General features: G+C 40.1%; 3 protein-coding genes across 3 annotated transcripts in view; 2 read left to right on the forward strand and 1 right to left on the reverse strand.

Moving 5' to 3' along the window:
* Positions 1 to 9,097, reverse strand: part of pkib (protein kinase (cAMP-dependent, catalytic) inhibitor beta) — a 31,056-nt gene extending 21,959 nt beyond the window's left edge. Inside the window, exon 1 of the mRNA XM_008421314.2 lies at positions 8,867 to 9,097. The gene's annotated coding sequence lies outside the window, so the exon portion shown is untranslated. The remainder of the gene's footprint in view (positions 1 to 8,866) is intronic.
* Positions 9,098 to 10,973: 1,876 nt separating this feature from the next.
* LOC103471981 (serine incorporator 1-like) lies at positions 10,974 to 18,046 on the forward strand. Its single transcript, XM_008421316.2, has 10 exons — positions 10,974 to 11,174; positions 12,606 to 12,767; positions 12,883 to 13,055; positions 14,150 to 14,229; positions 14,311 to 14,448; positions 14,533 to 14,702; positions 15,726 to 15,816; positions 15,905 to 16,064; positions 16,357 to 16,575; positions 16,647 to 18,046. Exons 1-10 carry the CDS (start codon positions 11,136 to 11,138, stop codon positions 16,783 to 16,785), a joined length of 1,371 nt encoding a protein of 456 aa, XP_008419538.1. The 5' UTR covers positions 10,974 to 11,135; the 3' UTR covers positions 16,786 to 18,046.
* Positions 18,047 to 21,124: 3,078 nt separating this feature from the next.
* hivep3a (HIVEP zinc finger 3a) overlaps positions 21,125 to 25,228 on the forward strand; it is a 33,356-nt gene continuing 29,252 nt past the window's right edge. Inside the window, exon 1 of the mRNA XM_008421527.2 lies at positions 21,125 to 21,461. The gene's annotated coding sequence lies outside the window, so the exon portion shown is untranslated. The remainder of the gene's footprint in view (positions 21,462 to 25,228) is intronic.

The raw sequence follows: 25,228 nt of genomic DNA on the forward strand, positions 1-25,228 counted from the left end.
TATATATATAAACTGTGCTTCCTGACCACAGGTTGAACGTCCTGACCTCAGTTAGCTTCATCTGTCAGCAGCGACACCTGTGAAGTGAATAGCTAATGCAGCGTACACGCTGATGATCCCGCTGTTCAGTCCAAGGTGACATCTCCTCCTCCTCCTCTCTTCCTAAACACATCTGCTATTAAAATGCAAGATAAAAATAAAACAAAGTGTTGCAGCAATGTCTTTCAGTCCAAGCTACAATTATCAGCTTTCTTAGGATCCTTGTAGCAGCGACAAGACCCTGAGCATAAATCTGCTGTATCCAATGCATGGATGACAACAACAGCATAATATGCGCCTCCGTCACATCCATATTTCAGGATGTAAGCTGTTTGTTTGGACAAGCGTGGCCAAGGCCGTCCTGTACCCCAGGCGCTCTGCGAAGTAGACCATGGTGTCGACAGAGATGCTGCTGCACGTGCCGCCCCGGCACACTGGCCGCCACAAATGGGCCTCTGGCACACACCGACCACAATCAGGACAAATGGGGCAATGGCTGACACACAGTTGATTATGTGAGGGGACACACACACGCACACACACACACACACACACTCCCAGGCTTTGTCAGCAGAAGAGTCGAGGTCTTGGGCTTAATTTATGAGTGTGTGATGTGGGATTAAACAAGAAGTGCAAGAAAGCTTCCTGAATTTGTTCCTTGCTGATGAAATGCATCTGAAGACATTAATAATAAATAAATCTCTGACATATTCTCTCTTTTATTACAGAGGTTTTTGGCAAACGGAAATGATCTTGGTGATTCCAGCTAACAAGAAACAAGAGAAGATTGGTCTGATTTAATATCAGGTAGGGAGGGGAAACCAGGTGTATGTAAACATCTGGTTTAAATTGTTAATAGTATTTTCTTTGTTCTTTATCTTTTTGATATGGTATTATCAGTTCTCCGGATCAGCTAACTCACTCAGTCGTTGGCTAGCCAGCAACAACTTGTTGAGTAACATGTGCAGTAGCAGTTTCAGGTTGCCCCCAACATATTCAGGTGTATTTAATACACAGAGGTCTGCATGTTCTCGAGGCAAACTCAGTGTGGACGTCTGCCAGATACATACCAAAAGTACAGTTTTACGACAACCAGCGCATACTCAGTGATGCACTGACTCGCACAGGAAACTACTTGACAGGAAACAGTGTTCACATTGAAGTGTTTTATCTCTTCCACCAGGTGAGCGGTGGCTGTCCTGGTGCAGAATAAACAAGCTAGACACCAAACTACCTCATCAAACTTGCTAGTATCCATTGGGATTGTGGGAAATGAAAAATTTCACAAGAAATGTAGGCAATTTGTTCGCTTCGATATGAAATATCAACTGCCTGCAGATCCTGCATGGACCACAGAGTAGACACAATATGCCTGAGTATGTAGGAGCAGCTTCATGTTTTGCCCCATAACTGCTTAAAAGTGAAGAAAGATCAGGGTGGAGTGAAAGGAAAAGTGGGTGCAACAATGGGTCATGAAATACTTGTATTGTTTTTCAGCCATATCACCCAGCTCTAGTAAGCACCACCCCACCTACCTCATACCCTCAAAAAGCACTCTTCTTTTTGTAATTTTGCCATATCTACACTAACAAGGAATAAGGGTGAAATTATTTGAATTTCTAACAGATGATGTCCAACAGTTTTCAAAGAGCCGCAGCGGTTTACCTCGAATAACCCCTTTAGCTTGATAATGCCTGCTCCAATGCAGTTTGAACAGCAAGTGCCCCTCTTCCAAACTCTCCACCTGCCAATCAGCAGAATGAGTCCTTTACATGGTGGAACAACAGACCATTGCCTTTGTCAACACCCTACTCCCCCCCAAAAAAAACAACTCTCGTCACCTACCATCTAATCAGTATGTGGAAGCTGGCAGCAGAATTGTCGACTTTGACAAACTCCAATCTTTTCACATTGAGTGCGGTGGAGGGGTCCGGCAGCCTATTGTTTCACAAAGGAACCACACTGACTGTCGTCAAGTTGAGCTGCTGGGAAAACGGGCATGGAAAGGTCAGGGTCGGAACAGTCTAACACAATTTCTTAGAGGAAAAAGGTGTCCTCTGTTGCTATTATTGTCCTCCCCTGCATCTCTGTGTAACACATTCTGTCTTTCATGCCTCTCAGAGCCAGGTGGGGAAAGGATGGACTGGCACATTTTAATGGCGGAAAGATAAAAGCAGCTGTACCCAAATGGCAGCCAGCGAAAAAAGGTCACAATGAAAGGTCAATGGGCTTTACAGAAGCAAAAGCTTTGGCCTACATTTTTATAAATCACTCATCAATATGGTCAAATAACAAAAAATAAGAATTTAAAGCTCAGATTAGACTGTTTCCTTCATCAAAATAGCAAAAGTACCATGAATTTATTTCAGGTCACCTTCAGAAGTGATTTGATGATAATAATGCATGCAATCTAAGAAAATTAACACGTTAATATTACATTACAGATTAATCACATTAAATATTTTGACCTAAAAGTCTGTCTCTTGTGGAGGGTTACATAGTTTAAAGCATCTCGGTACACGATCTTGTACTGCGGTCAAGAATGCAGCATCACAAACGGGAGTGAAAAAACGAGCGAGAGAGTCAGACTGGTGAGCTCAATGTCAAATTTTACTTTGAAAAGCACAGAGATGGATGTTTGGATAAAACCAAGAAGGTATTGCAATGATGATCCTTCCACCAAAGCACATATAATTCAGATTTTTAAATTTGAAGCAAAATGACTTATTTAAGCCTTCTTGAATATGAAAATCTGGAAAACAGGTGAGATGTTTTGCTTGAGATAATAAAATATTTTCTTAAACATTGTTTTAAATGTTTAATTTTTTACATTTCAAGCTTACAAAATAAAACATTGTAATTAATCATCAATAATCACAGCACTGGGGTGTGATTAGCACTAAGATGCACATCTATACACATATTAGGGGTGTGTCATATTGTCTCACTTACAGTAATAACAGTGGATCAATCAAATCAATCAAATTTTATTTATGTAGCACCTTTCGGCAAGAAGGCATTTCAAAGTGCCTTCTTGCCGACAGCCAACAACATTACATTTTTTAGTGTAGATTCAAAGGAACTCAATGTTTCAGCTGTTTCGCAGTTTTCTGGAAGTTTGTTCCAAATTTGTGATGCATAGAAGCTGAATGCTGCTTCTCTGGTGCTGATGCAGAGCAGAACCAAACCCAGACGACCTGAGAGGTCTGGGAGGTTGACAACAGCAGATCTTTAATGTATTGTGGTGCTAAACCAATCAGTGATTTATAAACTAGCACTACTTTAAAGTCTATTCTCTGAGCTACAGGAAGTCAGTTTAGGGACTTTAAAACTGGTGTTATGTGCTCCATCTTCTTGGTTTTAGTGAGAACATGAGCAGCAGCGTTCTGGATCAGCTGCAGCTGGAGGAATGATTTTTTTAGTCAGACCTGTTAAGATGCTGTTGCAGTAATCGATATGACTATAGATAAATGCATGGATGAGTTTCTCTAGATCTTGCTGAGGCGTTAGTTGTCTAATCCTGGAAATATTCTTCAGGTGATAGAAGGCTGACTTTGGATCTTTAAAAAAAAAGTATTTTCCTTAATCAAATGATGACATCATTTAGCTGAGCCTGACCTGTGCAGCACGAGGCACTATGTGGTGATGCTTCCTATAGCTGTTTGCCAACAGCCGTTAAAACAAAGGAGAAGCTGGTCAGCTGCTCCACAGTCTCAACACGGGATATATAAACCGATCAGCCACCGTGAAAAACTTTCTGATGTCTTCCCAAAAAGTAAATAAATAACTAGATGCTTAGTGCAAAGTTCAGGGCCACCAAGATGTAGGAAATAGCAGAACAAGCTTTTACTTTTTGAGGGGTTTTTATGTAACTTATGTGTTGTGACATTGGTGTTGAGCATTTTTTAAAATGATTTTCTTGTATATTAAAACAAGATTCTTAGTTTTAATAATGTTTGTTAGTTTTGATAACATAATGTTTGAGATCTTAAGAAAACATGAGGCGGATCACTTTTTAGCATATTGTAAAACTAATGTCCTGCTGAACCACAGAAGCATGTTTTATTTGTGTCTTTAAGTATTTTATTTACACTCAGTAGTCAGTAGCTGATTTCAGACTGTTTTTGTTGGCCAGAATTAGTTTGCATTTATATTTATTTATCTGTTCTATATTTTCTTTGACACATTAAAGTCACGCTTCCAAATACTGCATTAGCATTAACAGTCGTCTCGTTCGCCTCTGCACTTCGCAGTGGAGGATGGTTGTTTACAGCGCAGGCAGTTTACACTTTTACCAGAAGTAAGCCTCACCTGTAAGCTTCTTATAAGACGTATGATATATTACATACGTCACAGCCAAACTTTAGCAATTGGTTAAATTTTAAAATTTCAACAGAGGCCACGCCTCCAGAAACCACTCGCTTCTCAATAGCTGAGGGTCCAGACCCTCTGGACGAAGCAGAGTAGAACAAGGAGATGGTTTTTACCAGGCTAGTAACTTAGTAACTCCATTGTGTGTTTATGAAACACAAGGATATGAAAATATCACCATAAACAAAGCCATATGAAATATCCCTCATAACTACCATATGAAAAGTGAATTGGCTATAAACAAATCTCGATGATTTCCCCACATGTCACAATGATCAATGATCAACAGTTTATATCAGTCTCTGACGTTCAATTAGTTAACCTACATCTATAGTATGTCCTGCTCAGATATGAAGAACTATTTATACACTTTATCTGGTCTTCTTTGGTCCATAATGAGAAACTGTCAGATAGAGGATGAAGATAAGCTGCTAAACCAGAACAAAAGCTTAACAGGATAGAACTACATCAACAGATAGGGCACTGACAACAGCGGCGACCTTTGGCCTTTGTACGTAGAGACTATATGAGAGGGACTGGTGAGGTGCTGGGTGAAAAACAGCTGAGCAACCACTCTCTGGCTACTGCTGCTGGGGAGGTTCATGCCAGGCGAGGCCATGGTTCTGTCAGTCCTCTTCTGTGGTAACGCGAGGTGACATGTGGTCTGATTTCTCAGAAAGAGCAGGATGCAGAGTGAGAGGAAGCCACATGAATCACCCAGAGTGACAGCAGACAGCGGGCTGTGTGGCCGACACGGCCTCCATCTGTACAACCAAATATTAACCTGGATCTGGATGGGACCATAAACCTGACTGACCATAAACATTTATATCCATCACTTCTTCCCTGTTCCTGTGGTTCTCTGTGTGCCAGCTTTGCTTCTATTTACATCATCACTAACTTGTTTGTTCATTCACAGATGTGGAAAAGTATATGGAGCACGTTTTTGTTTTTTTGTTTTTTTTTTGCTTTTATGTTGTCTTCAATCTTTAATCATTTAGGAAAGCACCTGAAGATGGTCTATTTCTTTAAAAATATATATTGTATTCTTAATATTTATGCTTAATTTAACCATAAAAGGAGCTATATAATAAAAAATGCAGAGGATCTCAGCATTCACATAGGTTAGAGACCAAAGAAGTGCTCAAATAGTTACACTGCAAGAAATCCTTTAAAAACCAAGATTAAATATAAAAAAACAAGACGTTTTTCCCATGAGTGAAAAGAGTCAGAAAACAGAAACAGTACTTTATGTGAATATTGAAAAATGACTGACTTAAACCAATCTCCTACAGCATGCTAAAAAGTTATATGTAAGTTTGTTTTGTCTTATTTCAAGTGTATTAAAGGTACCTTCACACCAGCCCTGTATAATCCAATTTAATTGAACTCTAGTTCATCTATCTAAAAAGTCTGGTTCAATTGGGGAGGAGTGAATGCACAATTGAATTCTGATTCTGGGTAAATACAACCAAAACAAACACGCTAGTCCAGCGCTAGAGGGAGAAATGGCTCTTGGTCTTTTACCAAAGATAAAAAGAAAAATCCTACAACCACTAAAATCTGATGCCACTCCATTTTTCTTTCTATTTGGTGAGGAGGGAAGTTGCGCTCAGTCTCTTGCTCAGAGGTTTTCATGTCTTTTTCTTCAATGGTTCTTGGTGTAGCGCCACCACAGGCGAGGAGGTTGTTTGTTTGTTTGACGCAGTGTGAAACAAACACACATGTTGCAATTTTGGTCCCCAATCGAACCGAGTCTACCTGAGGTGGGAAAAACACCCTGGTTCACTTTACTTACTTACAAACTTTTTTTTTTTTTTTTTTTTTTGCTTTTTTTTTGTCACAATTGAGTATTTAAAAAAAAATCTAAAAACTAATATCAAGTGTTTCTGATAAATAGTCATTTAACTTACATGTTACTGTGGAGGACTTCTTCTATTTGATAGAGGCAGGAGTATTTTTCATATTAGTGTATTTATTTATGCTTGAACAATAAACAAGTCTCCAAACACTAGGTGACATCAGTACTCAAGCTAGTCAATTAGCTGCCTGTTCAACCCAGTAGAAGTAGCGTACAAGGTCAGGCACACTGGTGGACAGAGCTGACAGAGGAAGAGAGGGAAAAGTTTGAAAAGAAATGTGATGAAATGAGTTTTTTTTTTTATTTGATCAAAATAACAAAATGAGCTACAACAACAACTTAAAATTGACATTTTTTGTTAAAACCTTTTTGCCAACTGTTTACGTGACTCAAAGATAAATCCTGATTCAAGGGAGGTGATTACTTATTCATCATACTTGCTTTGAATAGCATTTTCCCCTTAAAAAATTTAATCATAATTGAACTCTGCATTTTACATTTACTCTGATTATCTCTGATCTAAAAAAAAATAGTTTGGCAAAGAAAGCAAAAACTGGAGAAATCGTCAAGGCTGGTCGAGGTAAAGCTTTGACCTGTTGCTACAAGTTACAGCCAACTCCAATTTAGACGTACAAGAATACATGAAAGGAGGCCAACACTAAATAGCAGACAGAAGCAGATATGCTGAATCTGCAGGTTTATTCCTGAAGTAGAAAAACATTTTCAGGAAGCTTAAAGTCTCTGAACACTTGCAACTCACTGTCTGTCCTTTGACATATTGTTCAAAGGACAGACAGCCTGCAGGAACATCATGTGTTCCTGCAGGTGAACTTTGAACTTTAAATGAGTGTGTCTAATTTTACATCCATAAATCAGAATTATGACCACTGATAGAATAACACTGCTTATGTTCAGACCTCATGATATCTCTGTATTGGGCAAAGGACAAATCCAGATGTTCTTTGCCCAAAGCAATCAATGACAGCAAGATTAGCTTGAAGACACTGGGACCAGAGCAGACCATCGCCTTATTGTCAGACAATTAAAAAAATTAATCTACATTGCATAACTCAGGATTTAATGTTGAGAACAAACTGCCCTTACTGGTATACAAATATTTCTTTTTGAAACATTGAGAGATAAGTAGAAGATGAACATATTATCTGAAGTACTCCACACCAAAATAATGCAAGAATATCAGCAATAGCCCCTAATAATTCATAAAATATAAAGAAGAAAGCCCTGGGGGAACACTGAAGGGAGATGAGAATTTATCCTAAAACAGACGTTGTGAGAAACTTGTTAGCATAACTTAACAAAACTTCCATTTTAGTATATATTTAGTTATGTCCTTTTGCTTTTGTGTTGTAGCTTTTGCATTTTGTTGACCCTCCTGGGCTGCCATCAGAAATGTGACGCTTCTAAAATCCAGTTTCATTTCTCTTATGAAACTGGATTTCATAAGAGATTTTATAGTCTTAGTTCATTGCCACTGAACTAAGACTATAAAATGAAGACTGGTGTTTATTTTGTTTTGTTTTATTTTTGACATTCACCCTTAAATGAGTTGTTCTTATGATTTCAAAAGAAATCATAAACTTCCGCGGAAGTTTAAATGGCAGAATTTAAACTTCCGCCATATAAGAGATTTTATAGTCTCAGTTCATTGCCACTGAACTAAGACTATAAAATGAAAACTGGGGTTTATTTTGTTTTGTTTTATTTTTGACATTCACCCTTAAACAGAATCAATTAAACCCTCATAGCACAAAATTAAAGCAACTGCCCTGGAGCTAAAATGAATATGAAGAGACCAACACCGAGTTCATTTCTCTACACCTCGCATTGCACAACTCATGATCTGCTAAGCAGCTCAGACGAGGAGACAAGACGAAGGCAGACAGCATGACTGGGTGTAAAATTCAGAGGGGAATATTTTTAGCTCCACATTCACCAAAGCAGAAAGATTCAGGCGTGTTTGAGGCTCTTTGCAGGGAGCATGCCTGCTGAGCCAGGGATGAGGACATGAAGACAAACGAGGTTATGACCTGATATGAAAGCGGTCAGTTTGACTCAACATGGTGCAAGTTGTAAATGACTTCCCAGATCCAACACTTTTACATGAAATACATATAAAAATACAAAAATGAATACGGGCATTTTTTTTTTCCTTTTCAGTGTGTGATGAAGGTCACGGTCAGCATACATTTAAATAAACCACAGCAGATAATCCTACTGCCCCAGGGCTCACTGCTGGGCGCCTGGTGGCATTTTAATGGGAACAGCTGATGCACACAGTAGCAGCTCATAAGAAGGTGACAGGTTAGCCGCTAGAGTTCACATCTCAATACACACCTACAACTAATAACTGCGGACATGTTGACTAAATAAGAAGTTCTTGTTAAAGCTTCTGTTATTGGTTAGTTTTAAATAAAGACGATACTTTCTGTGAAGGTAAGTCGCTTTACTGACTCCTCGGTAAAGCGGCTCTGTCATTTAACGCAGCAGCAGCTGGGTCTCTGGCTGAGACCAGCTTGTCCTACCTGTGGAGCAGAACAGGTGACCGCGATACGTGCGCGAGACAAAAACACTCACCAATGAAGTGCGCTTCGCAGAAGGAAAAACAAAGCAGTCCGAAGTTGGAATTAACCGACTGCCACCATCTTCAGCATGCAAGATAGAGGGAGGGGGCGATGAGAAAGTGCGCCGTGTCAGCGAGTCCGTCCGGTACGGCTCATCACCGCGGCTCAAAGCCTTCTCCGATGGGCCTGCGCGCGCTAGGAGAGGCGGCGGAGACTGCCCGACTGACGCTCGAGCGCTCAGCCGCGCGCTTAGCAACGCAGAAGAGCTTGAAGATGAGCGCGCTCAACGCGCGAACACGAGGAGGAGGATTCTTCAAAATAAAAGCAAATTGAAAAAAATGAATTGTTCTAATGGATGACAGGATCATCATAGAGTTTTTTCAGTGACTCAAATAAAAAGAAGCTCGTTTAATATACAAATTCTATGCAAACAGAATTCTATATCACATAGCTATTTATTTCTGTTCATTTTAATTATGTTGTAGCTAAGTGGAAACAAATTTCATTTTTCCTTAAAAACTAAACTATAAAATTTCAGTAAATTAGTAGTTTTAGTCTGAATAGCATGATCATGTCCTTAACAGTATGTACTAAATATTAGGTCGGGGTTCCTATGACGGGTTTTAGGTTCCCTTAGAATACTGTGTGGGGTTAGATCAGGCCAGATTGCTGGACCCTTGATTGGTTGCATAGTTTTCTGTGAGAACAGCCATGGCCGGAACGGACGGGGGGTACGCGTCATTTACCCTCTGTCCCCTGCACTTTTTTCAACCGTTACAACTGCTTGATTCAATGCTATGTGGTGACAAGTTTTTCCGAGCCGTGCTTAAATGCACCATGAGCGTGCACGTGCAATACTGGGAATTTTTGCTATTGATTAAATATCAAGTAATTACAGAGCTAGTGTCGCTGATACAAATACCGATATTGTTGGGGGGGTTATTGTCATTATCACTGGATAATTTGGTGATTCCACTTCACTTCCCTGATAATGATCATGATAAATGATTTCAGGCAAACCACACATGTTTTAACTAAAACAATGGGGAAAAACTAGAGCAGAATAGAAATAACATAATCCCTTTATTATAATACTACACATAGTTGTTTAGGATATCTCAGTCTGTACCTGTAATCTGCATAACCTAAACAGGAATCATATTGTTTCTTTCATAGTTAATTCCAAAGGGTTATTATATTCAGCCAAATTCATATTTCACATTTGAGGAATGTATCTTTACATAACTGTATTGAATTGATTCTAATTTAACCCTGCCACTATGGCCCCTTCTCTAGAGGACCACAAAACATTTCAAAGTAACAGTTGTGTGCTTAAATGTATTTTTTTTTTATCAATTCAATCAAAGCAAATAAATCCGTATAGTGCCAAATTATATAATTATGAAATTCAATATTATTAAATGTACACATTGAATGCAAAGACAGTTATTTATTAATATTTTTGACAGTTTGTTCATGTGTTTAGAAATACATTCTGCTACAGGTGGTCCTACAGGCCATACATTTTCCAAATTCCAACTTATTCACCCAACCAGGTTCATCTACATGCTTCTTTCAGGACGATAAGAGCTTCTTCAGCTTAAAAAAAATAGATATATATTTTTAAGGTGTTCACGCCACCTGCTGTCAGACCATGGTTGCTACTGTCCCTCAAGATGTCGCTGTGCACATCTTCTGTGGCTTGATGTTAAACGTATCCACAATGTATTAAACGTAAAGCCAACGGTGGCCTGACCTTTTAAGGGCTCTAAAGTGATTTAGTTCTTACTTCAAGTGTACAAAATCTGCAGACAGCAGATTTCACGCCGTTACATACGAAAAAGGTTTGCTTCTTTAGGACATTTTTATTAATATAATTTACATTGTTTTGAAATATGGGCACAAACCAATACTAATCGCGCTTTAACTGTTTGAGAAGGAACATTGTTGACAAGCTCCGTGAATAAGAGCAGAGCGGGACTAATGAGGTCACGAGTGGGTTTCTGATAGAAATAACGCCCAGAACAACCAACTCTTGAGCTGAGATTTGTATGAATTTAACCGAACACTACCGGAAATTGAACAAGTAACAAAATAAAACCAAGTGATCCGTAACAATAGTTTCAGCGCAGTCAGACGGTTCACACGCCTTTATTTTGAAAGAAATCGACAGATTCATGTCTCCTATTTTACAGCAACTTGACGTCGCCGTTTTTCTTTGAGTTTCTTCCTGAACTTTTTGAGCTGATACAGTTGTAGACCGAACGGAAAAATAACCCATAATGGGAGCTTGTTTGGCTGTTGGTTCTTTGGCCAGCTGCGTGAGTACCAACTCTGCTTCCGTTGTAGAATATAAGGAGTTGTTCTCTGGTTATTTCTGATCAATTGGTCAAGTTTTTTACGTTGTTCGACCAGACACGCCTGTCTGGATAGCAACACGGCTTCACGTGAAACTACGCCACAAAAAGAAAAAAAAAAATTAGCGTACTTTTTTTTTTTTTAGCACAATTGCTCTAAACAAGTGGCTACGTAGTTCAACCTGTGTTTGAATTTTTGTCTTCAAGCTGTATGATTTGTCAACTCTCGTTACGCTTAATAAAGCAAAATTATGCTAAAGTACAATTTTTAAATATTTGACTCGTAGTTACGTTTCGAGCAGTGGCCTCTGTGGTGGACCTTATAACTTTATTGACTGTCAACAGAGCACACAGGCTCCTTTCAGAAACTGCGAGTTAAACGGTTGCAGCGTCATTTCCGTGTTTTGTTTGGCACATGACGTCACTGTTTCTGTTTGTACCAAACAGGACTGGACGAAATTTCTATCAATGCTAAAGTTTCTTCCGTGACTCAACTTTGTGGTCAAATGTAAAAACCCTTCTTTGTCTGCATGTGTTCTACCCAGAACTCTTCATGTGCCAAAGTTTTAGCGCCACCTGGCTCAAGTTCTGTAGAAAAAAAACAACCTCATTTTAAGCACCTTTTGCTATCCAAATATTAATCGGTAAATTGTAAAAAAATAAAAATGGTGTATTGATGCGGAGTCCAGCAGAAAGGACTGAGCTTTTCACATGTTGATGTTAGAAGTATTCTTTTAGCTACAGATGCATCTTTTGCTATAAATGATCAAGCTTTCACTAACATTACTGAACTTTTTGGGAACAGGTTTTTCAAAGTGTTTGGGTTTTTTTGACACAGTACAGTGTGAAGGAGAACAGCAGCAGCTGAAAATGGAAAAAAAAAAATGTTGCAACTCTTAATCTAAATCGACCTAGTTTACCTGACTATCAGGCGTGAAAACAGCTTTATGAACCTTGTTCTGGTGTTGTCAGCTGCTGTGATCACTCCTAAGGATCCCTTTAAGATCACAAGACATAAAGGGCATTGTAGTCAAAATCTATTATTATTATTATTATTATTAAATCTACTAGTGTGAGGTGATGCACGCTGATGGTGTACAGAGGATGGATGATCTCAGCCAATGCATTTGTCTTGGTGTATTTCTCGTGACTCGTGCTGGACCTCCCTTGTGATCCAGTTTGCAGTGCTCTGCCGAGGAGGATTGATTGTATTTGTCCTAACCTGATTAAAACCTGTGAAGTAGCTGTTTGGTTCTTGTCTCCTGTGGGTTCCAGGAGCAAACATGAGCTCCCCACATGCCTGACCAACACATGCACCCCATCCTAAACACTCTTGTACCTCCTGTAACTGTAGCTGTCCACAGTCCTAATATCCCCACTCCATCCCTCCTCCAGGCGTCCTGCTTGTGCGGCTCGGCCTCCTGCCTCTTGTCGTCATGCTGCCCTTCCACTTACAACTCCACCATCACCCGGCTGGCCTTCTCTCTCCTGCTGCTGCTGGGAACTCTGGTGTCTGGCATTATGATTCTTCCGAGCATGGAGGAACATTTGAAAAAGGTACTTGACAGGAAATAAAATCTGATTGGACAACAGGGATGTGTTGCAGTAGATGAGGATGAGCAGTGTTGTTAACCTGGTCCCGTGTTTTTGTGGACGTGCTGTGACACCCCAGATTCCAGGTTTCTGTAGTGGCTCTATCATCTCTGGTGTGAACTGTGACATCTTCGTGGGCTACAAGTCTGTGTACCGCATGTGCTTCGCCATGGCCTGCTTCTTCTTCCTGTTCTCCATCATCATGATCCGAGTGCGCAGTAGCAAGGACCCCCGAGCTCACATCCAAAACGGGTTGGTACAGCACTGAGGCGCCACACTGACCTCTGGTGTCCAAATGTGTGCATTGCAAAAAAATTTTGTAAACTGGCTTTTTTCCACATCCTCACCTTTCTAAAAAATAATGGTCTAATTCATTTTTTATCAATATTGATCTTTTTTCCAATATCATCTTCTGAGAAAAAAAATGTGCAGATTTTTTTTCTTTTTTCTTTCCTAACACTGAGAGCAAAAAAATTAGTTAGGCCATTGTATTAGAAAGGTGATGACATTTTGTTTTGTTGCAACCTCAAACTGACATTGGTGTATATGTTATGGATGAACCATTATTTTTTGTGCCTACATATTCTGAAAGTATCATCTAAATCTTGTTTTGTGCTTCTCCACAACTTGGCCCTTGACCTGTTTGCTGTCTTCAGGAAACTGTTTGTTCTGATATTTTCTTCTAAACTTCTGAAGCTGAGACAAAATTGCACACAGCAGATATTTGATTAGTGACATGGGAAGGCTATGTTACATCAGATTTTTTTAAAGGTGTTAGTAAACGTTGCAAACCCTAACTGTTTGCTGAACTTCAAACCAGTTCTCAGTAACTTCATAAAATTGAAGAGAAAATTAAAAATGTATATGCTGCAGAAAAAGACAGATGTAAATAGCAAAACGACATGTGAGAATCAAGACTGTAACAAAGTCTGTCGCAATAATCAATTAATCAATTATTTGTGTGATAAACTGAAATGAGTTTCCATTCTGATGATTAATATATTTTTTTGTTGATCCAGACATCATAAACCATTTAATTCATGGTTTATGGGTGGTTTTTATTTCGGGGGTATTTATAGTTTTTGGTTGTTGTGTGTTTTTTATTTTGTTTATTTAAAATGTCTTCCAGTTCCAGTGTGGAGGGTTCTCCACGCTGATAAAGTGTTCTCAAACACTTCACCAGTGTTTGAGAAGGTGAACTTGTATTATCATGTCTTTATTATATAGCAGTCTCAAAATGACAATATTCCCATTTATCGCAATCATTTTTGATTGCGCTAAACATATTTTATCTAGCAAAATGTGTCATTGTGACAGGCCTAACGGTGGCCTTTGGCCCTTTCTAGGTTCTGGTTTTTCAAGTTTCTGGCCTTGGTCGGTCTGGCCGTAGGAGCATTCTACATCCCGGATGGCACCTTTAACACCGGTATGTTGCCAGTTGTACACAGCAAACAAGCATCTGCGTCAGGTCACAAGTGTCACTTAGTTGCCTCCTCTGTGTTGTCAGTGTGGTACTACTTCGGCGTGGTGGGCTCCTTCGTCTTCATCATCATCCAGCTCATCCTGCTGGTCGACTTTGCCCATTCCTGGAACCAGTCGTGGCTGGAGAAGGCCGAGAACGGAAACACAAAGTGCTGGTTTGCAGGTAGAAAGCTCTCCCGTGTCGACGTGTCGTAGGACCGGCCAGCGGAGCCGCTCTCTGACTTTGTGACTGTCGTTTCCTCTCCAGCCCTGCTGTCGTTCACCCTCGGCTTTTATGCCCTGGCCTTTACCGCCGTCGTCCTCTTCTACGTGTTTTACGCCCAATCTGCCGACTGCACCGAGCACAAGGTCTTCATCAGCCTCAACTTCCTCTTCTGCATCGCTGTGTCCATCGTGGCCATTCTGCCCAAAGTTCAGGTAACGTTGCACTGCAAAAACACAGAATCTGATCGAGTATTTTTTTTGTCTGGTTTCTAGTGAAAGTTTTTTGGTACACTTGAAATGAGACAAAACTTACTTATAAGTAACTTTTGCGCAAAATGTAGAAGCTTGTTTTAAGCCAGTCATTTCTTAATATTGATTAAAAACAAGTACTCATTCCACTGGATAGACAGGGTTTTAGCACAGTTAAAATTTAAAGTACAAATAACATTCTAATGTATCTTCTTGAAAGAGCACTCCTGTTTAGTAGAGTATTCCCTCCATGCCAGTGGATTCACAAAACAAACATTACAGAGTAGCAAACAGAGGTATTAATCTATAGCGTATATTAAGCAAAAAGCGCAAAGATAATATCCACAAAAAAAAGAACAAAGGCGTGAAAGAAGAAAAAAATTAAAATGGAGAGACTTGAGACAGAACATAACCAAGTGGTGACACAACAAAAATGGAATTGTTTAATAAATGTGGGTTAGGATGATTCTTTCTTATTTTTTCTTCTTTCTTTTTTCCTTTTATATTGGATGTTGTGACTTTTGTCAGAGTATCAAAACTGTGAAGCATGTTGTCTTCAACTGTTGTAAAGACTCAGATGAAAGGAAACATCTGCTGGACCAAATGGCAACTCAAGTATCACGCATTGTTTCTATGTAGAGCGTATTGGACTGACGATCCAGAATATGTGGACGCAAATATTAGGTGTCTTTTCTGTCGATTTAAGAAGTGATAGGATGTGGAACTGTTAGGTGGCGCTAATACACCTTTACGGATGTAAGCTGCCTTTAAAAGTCCACAGAAGAAGAATAAGGAAATACAGAAAACGGTAAGGTGATTGGCCAGAGTTGTGGTAAAGTGGTAAAGTCTGGGGAAAATTGCAAAATATTTTAATGATGACTGAATTTGTGTTAGTAGTTGTGATCAAAGCTTTTTAGGGAGACTGATTGGAGCGTGTCCAGTGGGCTCGGCCCTGTTAAAGCGCCTTTCTGCTCTGTTTGCTGACAGGAGGCTCAGCCCACCTCAGGCCTGCTCCAGGCTTCCATCATCTCCCTCTATACCATGTACCTCACCTGGTCAGCCATGACCAACAACCCCAGTAAGTCCAGGCAGACATCATCCTGCTTTGTTTCACAAATAGAGGAAAATCAGTCGGTAATCATATATACATATTCTCCTCACCTCAGACAAGCAATGTAACCCCAGCCTGTTGAGTTTGGTCCAGTCCAAGCCTACTGTGTCACCTGTGGGCCCCTCTCCTACACCCCCTCCAGGCAACGTGCAGTGGTGGGATGCACAGAGCATTGTGGGACTCCTCATCTTCTTGTTCTGCACACTCTATGCCAGGTACTCTATTGTTATTGCCTTTGTTGTAATTTTGGTGTTTATGGTTTACAGATAATGAAAACTCTAAATTTAGTGTCTTAGAAAACAGGAATACTGTGAAAAAGGTCATATAAAAAAACTGGCATCATACCCTAACTGGCTAATTAACTTCAAACGCCTGCAAGGGTTCTGTGAGCCTTTAAGCTCTCTGGTTCTGGGTGAGTCGGCTGCAGAGTCTCAGACGGTTCCAGGGCTCCTCACCCCGCTTTGCAGTGTGCTGCTGTTGGACCGGCTGCCTTCTCTCTCCCCGCAGCATCCGCTCCTCCAACAACTCCCAGGTGAACAAGCTGATGCAGACGGAGGAGGGCCAGGGTCTGACCGCCGCCGACCAGGACGTCTCAGCCGGGGAGGACGGAGTCCACCGGGCCGTGGACAACGAAGAGGAAGGAGTCACCTACAGCTACTCCTTCTTCCACTTCAGCCTCTTCCTGGCCTCTCTCTACATCATGATGACCCTCACCAACTGGTACCAGTAAGTATCCCACCCCCCACCCAGAATCCTTAACTCCCTGCTGCTGAGCTAATTGTCCTGTGAATCCCCAGACCCGGCACCGACAACAAGACCATGCAGACGGCCATGCCGGCCGTGTGGGTGAAGATCAGCTCCAGCTGGATCGGGTTGGCCCTCTACCTGTGGACCCTGGTGGCTCCTGTGGTGCTTTCTGACCGAGACTTCAGCTAGAAGTCTCGGCACGCTGCACGTACCGCTGTTTCCTCCTAGCTGTCCAGTCCAACGCTAATATACTGACGTTACTGTGTGTGTGTAGTTATTGGATGTCGAATGGAGAAGTTTGAGCTTTAATCACATTCCAGTTTTCCGCTCAGGTCCTTCCCTGTTAGACATAGTTACTGAGAGCATTACATGCTGAAGAAATCAGGACAGATCCCCCTGGTTCACTGGGGTCCAGACTTTTTTTTTTTTGCCCTGTGGGCCAAAACTGGCATTCCACAAAATTTGTAAAATTAAAAATGAGTTGGTGATTTTCAGCTTTACCTACTCAACAAAACATTTGTAACAAGTCTGTATATTATTATAAATATTAAACATAAACTGTTGCCTTATAAAAAGAAAAAACATTTTCAAATTTCGAGTCAGCTGTTTTCTATTATGTTTTTCAAATTTTTTACCACTCTTGACTTGTGGTCAGGGGCCAAACAAAATAATTTCAAGAGCCACAAATGGGCCCCCGGGCCACACTTTTTACACCCTTGCTCTAATTAGTGTGTTTTGATGGGTTTGTTGTCCCCAGTCACAACAGAAGTACCTTATTGTTGGTTTCTGCCTTTGTAATGTTCAATTACTATGTTACAGCAGAGTGAAGATCATATGCTGTCCTCCAGGTGGCGTTGTTGTCCTTTTGATTTAATGTTCTGGCTTACTTAGATTTCCTTATCTTTCTGTTTTTAACCCTGGTTCCTCACAAAACCACCCTGTCAGGCTAGTGGGGATTCCTAGAAGTCCTGCTGCACTTTCTTCATTGATCATATGATTCTCCTGGTGAAACACTGATAAACAACATGCAATCACAAGATTAGCTTTAGCTGCTTCCTCAAGCATATTTCCTCCAGGTTTAGTTATGCTGCTTGTGAATCCTAATATCTTTCTAAGGCTCTGCAGATCTGCACTGATGCTCCAACATCTTCTGTCATCCAGAGGGACAATCTTTGACTTCCTCTGCCTGTTTTTCATTATTTTGTGTTTAGATTTCTGAATGAAACAACCAAAATTTAATCTCTGCACACTAGGTGCTTTTTTTAAATTAAATCTGCCAAAGATATTTTCTTAGTACAGAATATTAGGTTGTATTATTCCATCCATCCATTTTCTTTACACCCTTTTCCCTTAGAGGGGTCGGGAGGGTTGTATTATTCCCACTGATTAAATCTGAGTCTGGTTAACTGTCTTTCTTTTTATAAATTTTATTAAACTATTTTCAAACAAACGCCTCAGCTGTCCCCTTGGTTTCAATCTTCGTTGTTTGAATCAAACTGGCTCGTTTCATTTTCAGCAGCTGTAAATTAAATGAATTTCCAGAGCCTAAGTATTCAATCCCTTGGACATTTTATTCTCTTTATTGATTTTTACAAATCAATCATGATTAAAAAAAAAATCACAAAACTGATTTCTATAAATTAATTGCAAATGCAAATATATACTCTAAAGAGGATGTGTTACGTAAACGTGTTTTTTTATTTTCGTATCTGTTAAAACTGTCAAGACATCGACGGTAGAACATGAGACATAATTTGTGAAAAACATCCAGATCTTCCACCTCCTTCATGTGGTCCTACTGCTATCTGCAGAAATCCACCAGGTCCAGTCGGAAACCACCAATCAGAACTAGGAGGAGGGTCTTAGTGCTGTCAATCAAGCTTGTGCACATGCTACTCAAAGTGCTAATGGCAGATAAGCAACTTGGAAAACTGCTTATCTGCTGTAATTGGTGGTCATGCTAACTAGCCTTAGCATTGGTTATGGTGTCAGACTGCCCAAGGCAGCTGCATCTGCTATGCAGATGCTTCCCACAATTGGTGAGTGGAATAACAGCCAAAGGTGCTTCTGCTAAATACTGACTGCAATGGGGTGAATATTAATGCAATCACATATATAATGTTCAATATGAAAGGCCTGTACTTGTATAGTACTTTATCTTCTCCAGCCCATCGCCCTCTTTTTGCACACAGTGACAACATTTTGTTCTTTTCCCACCTTGCCCAGTGACAACAAGTTTAAAAATGAGCCCCACACAGCAGTCTAATGAATACTACTGGGGCCAGCTATTTTAAAGAAGTGCATCCCCCACTTGGCTGCTTCAGCGTGTATTTTCTCCACCTGGGTTGCCTGGTGCTTGGAGTCCTCCAGGATGCTAGGCGGGCGCGGTCGACAGATGATCCTCTTGGGAAAGAGATGAGCATATGAAATCACAAAAAGGCAAGAGGAGAGTCTCCCCAAGCGGAGCCTGATTCTATAACTGGCTTATGCAACTGATCAGAGCCTCATCTGGCTTATGTAACAACATGAGGTTTGCCTGCTGCTCACAGCTGGGCTGGGGGGCTTCCAGTCTTATTGGACTCCACAGCAAAGTGGGACAGTGTAGGAGGGGAGAGAAGAAAAATGTATAAATGTTGCAAGAATTCCCAGTGCATGTTCTATAGTGCATGATAGTAAGGAAAGGCCTTCAGGAGGAGATACGGTGGAGTCTTCAGGTACAGAACAGGTAAACACTGAGCTAAGTTCCCAGGAGGACGGCCTGACTGACATGGAGTTTGGAGCTGAAGTAGACCGCTGGCACGTCTACAACAGGTACACAAGCACATACATGATGGAATAAAGAGTGGATAGACAGTGTTGGGAATCAAAATTGGCCTAAGTAGTTATTAATAATTTATTGTTAATGTAATTATTATTAAAGTTTCTCTACTTGAATCTGGGCTCCAATTCTCTAGAATCATGAGTCAAACGTATCAGTCCCTCATGAAGGAATGAATTCAAAGCCACCGGAGAGGAGAAATCACTTCAAACAGGTCTGAGGATTACAGCGAATGGAAACTGGAAACCACTCACCTGCAATTTAAAGATAAACATATCAAGGAAAATTGCATTGTTATGTAAAGTGAATGATGAAGGATTGTTATTATGTAATTCACTGATTGTTCCCTATTTGACCTGTTGTGTAGAAGTTTGGGAAAATACCTGTAAATCATACAAATTACATTCTTATTTTGCAAAAGAAAAAAAAAAAAAAAAAGCTGTTTGAATTTTATACGGTAAACACTACAAAACCCCAACAAATCCATTGTTCTTCAACTTCAAAATAATAAAGTTACATGACTTATTATATTCTGCAAGTTGTGTTTAATATATCTAGCCATTGCATGTTTACAAAAATTATTTATTAAAAGAGATTGCATTTATAAATTGAAAGGATCAGAGATAAAAATAAATAAATAAATACAAATCCAAAATCAGAACTAAGCAATTTGAATGTTGTATTTCGGTTAGAACTTTACCAAACCAGAAGTCCCTTGAAGTCCCAAAGAAGTCAGCCCCTAAAGCCACTCAGTTGGGGGCTGGAGACCACCCCAACAGCTGCCTGATGCCTCTCTGTGGGGTAGGAGGACGTCCAGTCAATCTCCAGGAGTTGTGTTCAGGAGCTCTGAGTGAATCCTAGTGGGGATACGAGGGGTGCTCGTGCCCATCTTCAGCAGTCAATGGGCGAGAGACAGGGTAACACGCTGGGCAGGTCGCCAGTCCATCGCAGTCCAACCACATCTGGAATGAATTAATCTCACACATCAGAACTTGGTCCTTATCAACCACAGAAGTAATGCTTAATGTTCCCAAAACTAGGTTGTTCCCCAACGAAATGACATACCAGGGCTACACCCTTATCTGGTATTCAGCATACGTGATGCCAAAACCCAACACTCCTCACTGGAGGTGGTACATCTACAAGTCAAAATGCTGCCAAGGATGGCACACTTTTTTTACACAGGACCAGATTGGTTTGAATACTTTCCTTTGGCGTGTATATTTTTTTGAAAGTCTTTGGATAGACCATCAGTTGCCAAAAGTGCCAAAGACATGCTGTAAGTTCAGGGGAGATCAGGCATTATGAAAAAATTTGCAAGTACAAACTATAAATGTGCATAAAGGCTCCACCTCTTCTCCTTGGATTTTCAACCATGCATAAGTTGTTCCTTTTCTGATTATGTTCATGTCTATGTCATATTTATTTGTTGACACTACTTGTATTTTGATTCTACATTTTAGAATTTTATTTCTTTTAGATTAATTAAATAAAAACTTTTTTAAAATGGTTTTTTTTTAAAGCATTTTGCTCAGTTTCTGCTGTTTTCAAAGTGCTTTATAAATAAAGTTGGTGTGACTGATAAATGAAATCATTTGGAAAGTACACTTTGTATTTACTCAAGTTACCTTTGACTTATTTTAAAATGCCCCATCATTACTGAACTGATTGTCAAAAAATAAAATAAATAAAAAACAAACAAAGTTTGATATTTAACAGTTTCTTTGGCAAAATTGTTGCATCAACTTTCAAAGACGGTACCCCTGCCCTGGTGATACATTACCTGCATTAGTAGTGAAGCAAGGAATAATCAACAAAGATGGGTTTTATTTTTTGTTTTGTTTTGGCTTGGAAGACTTTGAATATTTAACAAAAGTAGACATTTACTTAGTTTTTAAGTTCTTAAACGTTAAGATTTGCCTCCGGGGTTTTACTTTGAAATTCCTTTGAAGCACGTCCGGCCTTGTCCCAGTTCACATCGCGCGGCTTGACGGATCCTGAGAAGCCGTGGAAGCACCGCAGAGAAGTGAACTTCAGCATCCAGCAGGTAAGCCACATTAGGCTGTACACTGAGGGGTCAGCCGGCCATGGCTTCAAACGCTCCATCTACTGCGTCGCCTACATAATTGAAATATTATCTATGCTATATTTCGACAACTGAACATGGTTTCCATCATCTTGTTTCAAACGGGGGGAAATAAAAGGCAGCTAAACAATTGTTGCAGGAGGAGGCTGACAGGAACGGTTGGGAGATTCTCTGTTTCCTTTGCTTCTAACCGCGTTGTTTTAACCCAAACTGGACCGTTAACCCTCAAAAAACTGATTTCATTCATTGTCTGCTGAGGCTGAGGAGAAGGAGGCGGCGGCGAGCTGCGGCAAGTCGAGCACAGACAGGCCGGAAGTTGGAGCTGTTGGGCTTCAAAACAAACCCTTTGGTGTTTTTTTATTTTATTTTAGTTACATTGAATGAATAAGGCACGCGCAGCAGTGAGTCTTTGCTTTACACATTGTTTTGCTTAAAAAGAATGTGTGACGGAAACGCGAACACGGTAGCAGGCTTTCTTCAGTCATGGACGTCTTATTTTGAAAGCTAATTTTCTTTGGCTTGTAAATTCTTCTGACTTGATGGTGAAATGGCTCAGCGCAGTTCAGGCGGTGGTAATATGCTCATTTAATTTAGATCACAATTTAATACGCTGCTGGTCTGTTAAAAACGCGTATTTGAAGGATTTTGAAAACGATAAGAGTACCTGTAGTCATAAAAAAAAAATAGTAAAAAATGAGGTTGTAGGACAGGTGTGTCATCGGTCACGGCTGCGGTTATTGGCCGCTGGTTGTCCGCCTTACGCGGCGTTGCTGTTGGCGACAGGAGCTCTCTGCGCATCGTCTGGAGCAAACAAGCCTCCATTCAAGAAAAAAAAAAAATCTGCAAAGTTCCTATTTAATAAAACGGCTCCGAGTGCGCATGCCCGAGGAGAGCATGCTCGGAGATGCTTTCATACCCTATTTTTATACAATTTGTTTTTCTACTCTTTAATGTCGCTCGTGTGTTTGGAGGTGACATCCCCAACGGTTCGCAGACTAACATGTCTGAGATTTGCTGGAGTAAAATCAAATCGAACCCAGCGCTTTCATTGTGCCTTCCTACTGCTGCTGCCCCGGTTCAGCACATCAGGCTTGCAAGGAATCCAACATGACATCATGCATGAGAAACGGTCCCGCGCTGGGATCAAATCACCGATAATGTTACATAATCACTGCTCAGCTTAAAATGCTGCACTGATTTGGATGTTAGTGCGAGGAGCAAGTGGATAAGCCTTCACTGGGTCTGATTATTTTGGCAACATTATATGGGATTCCATTAGTGCCAGGAATATGTCTATTTAAGATGTTTATGTGGCAGCCTTATGTAATGTATCATGTTTATGTTCATTTGAACGACTGACATCCATGTATGAGTAAGGTGCATATGATATGTTAAGTGATATGTTGTGCATACCTTTCATATCTATACAACTGGAATTTTTTGTTGTTGTTGTTAAAAACAAGTCTGATAAATTCAAAATGCCAAACGCCATGGGATATTTATTTATGTAACAATAGTGTATAAGAAATATTCCAGGCAATATGGTGAACTCTGGAAAGAAATAAAAACAGAGAAAATATTGAGTTTACCTTCCAGAAAAATCTAGTTGTGACAAACTCTATTGAGATACTTGATATAATTACAAAAACAAATTTGATTATTTTGTTTAACTAAGAATATTGGAAAAGGAAAATTTTTTTTTATAAATATATATTAGGTCTGGGACTTTTAACGTCTTAATTTTCATTAATTAGCGAAATATTAATGGAATTAATCGTTTCTTTTTTTCTTTTTTTTTAACTTACAAACGTCCCGAGCCAGAACCTCTGTTGCAAGTTTCTGGTGCACCTGTAAATCAAACGGACAGATCCGCAAGCAAAGCGATGAATGACAAAGCTGATTCTCTTAGCCCACTGGGGTCTCATTTTTTTCTTCAAAAACAATGCTAAAAGGAGTTAGCCTATCAGCAAATCTCTTCAAACCAAAAGTGGCATCCCAGTGCTAAACATGTAGCAGCAGCACAGACGTCCCCATCACTGTCCGCTTCCATAGCCCACATTTCTAAAGTTGGATTTGATCAGGAGTTCCTGAAACACTTGAAAACTGAGTGGCTATGAAAGTATTTTTGCCCCAGTCTACATTTGCATATCTCTTTTTTACATATGCACTTAGGCTCTACACACATCTTACATAAACACTTAAATATATTTTTGGCACTAATGGAATCCTATAACGTTGAAGGCATTTTTTGTATTCTAGGGGATATAAAATGTAGTGGTACAAGGGTGGTGCAAGAAAATAATTTAGTGGACAGGTAAATGCTTGTGCTGCTGGATCAGAGGGCAGCTGAGGACACCTGGGTTCTAAAACTGATGGAGAGAGAAAAGAACATTTTTAATCATAAGCAGATATACTGGAAGTAGGGAGAGGAGGGGGGGAAACCCCGCAGTAAGAGGTGAGTGATGTCAGTGTCAGTCTTAAAGTGGTATACACTACAGATGGTCCAAATGTAAACACAGAGCCATGCATGCACCGCTCAAGCTCACAGGTGATAATTGAAATAAAATGTCTTTTTTATCCCATTAAAATATTTATGACTGTTTTATCATGTACATATATATTTTAAGTTATTATTATTGGCATTAGTTTGTGCACACATTTTTTTGTAATTTGAAATCTTAAAAATAAGGGGGAAACTGTGCCACATGGGTCAGTGTTGATAATTATTGATTAGACTTTTGTTTGGCGGACGTCCGCTTTGCGGCCTACATGGGGACATTCTAGGATTGAAGAACGTCCCACCATGTTGGGGACGACATGAAACCACTACTGCACCTGTTACACAACAAGTTGTTGCTAGGTAACCAATGAGCGCGTGAGTCGATGTCACCAACCTAGCTTAGTTTACCATGAGAGGTTAAGCAGCTAAGTAAACCAGGTCACTGGTTGATAATTTCACTTGCTAACATTCAGTGAAATGATCAAACTTCTACCAGACGCATTTTCTATTGATATTGATCAGGTGTCGGTCGCGATAGCTATTGTTATTGTTTTATCGCCAAGCCCATTAAGCGCGTATCCCCTGCTGTTCCCGCTTCATCAGTGTTCAGAGTTCCTCTCATCAAGCTTGATGTGTTAGTGAAGTATAATGACCATATTGTTACGCTCAATCAGATGACTCTCGCTTCATGTTAGAGTGTTTCTTGATATAGGACATGAGTCAGGACTGAAAAACCCTCAGTCTGAGCACCGGCCTCACCCAGCTCCACACACACACACACACGCAGTGGTGGGATGGTAAACATTTCTGCTGCCTGCAGAGACTCTGAGTGTGTCTTGAAACCTGCAGAATTATGAAATGCTACAGTCTGAGTTTTTCCAATGGCTCTGTCAAAGGTCCCTCTGTTGAGCTGAGTGCAGCAGAGCCGGAGAGGACAGCATTGATATTCAGGGGCGTCGGTCTTATGGAGTAACCATCGGGAGTCTCGTCCAGGCCTGGCACGATAACAAATTTTGCTGGATGATAAATTGTCCCAAAAATGACTGCAATAAACCATAATATTGGTATTCTGAGACCATTTCAACTAATAAAATAGTAGAAGTATGTCTGCTAAAGACAAAAAATGATAATATAATTTTTGAAGAACATTTAACACTGGAACTGGAAAACATTTTAAACATACAATACAAACAAAATAATGGGAAACAGATGTTTGTCTTTATATATA

Source organism: Poecilia reticulata, linkage group LG11, assembly GCF_000633615.1.
Source record: "Poecilia reticulata strain Guanapo linkage group LG11, Guppy_female_1.0+MT, whole genome shotgun sequence".
Classification (NCBI taxonomy): domain Eukaryota; kingdom Metazoa; phylum Chordata; class Actinopteri; order Cyprinodontiformes; family Poeciliidae; genus Poecilia; species Poecilia reticulata.

Excerpts from the sequence above, each read along its gene's own strand:
- LOC103471981 (XM_008421316.2), top strand. The coding sequence starts at position 11,136 with ATGGGAGCTTGTTTGGCTGTTGGTTCTTTGGCCAGCTGC. Across the intron at positions 12,768-12,882 it reads TGGAGGAACATTTGAAAAAG|ATTCCAGGTTTCTGTAGTGG; the intron begins GTACTTGACAGG and ends GTGACACCCCAG. Across the intron at positions 13,056-14,149 it reads CGAGCTCACATCCAAAACGG|GTTCTGGTTTTTCAAGTTTC; the intron begins GTTGGTACAGCA and ends GGCCCTTTCTAG.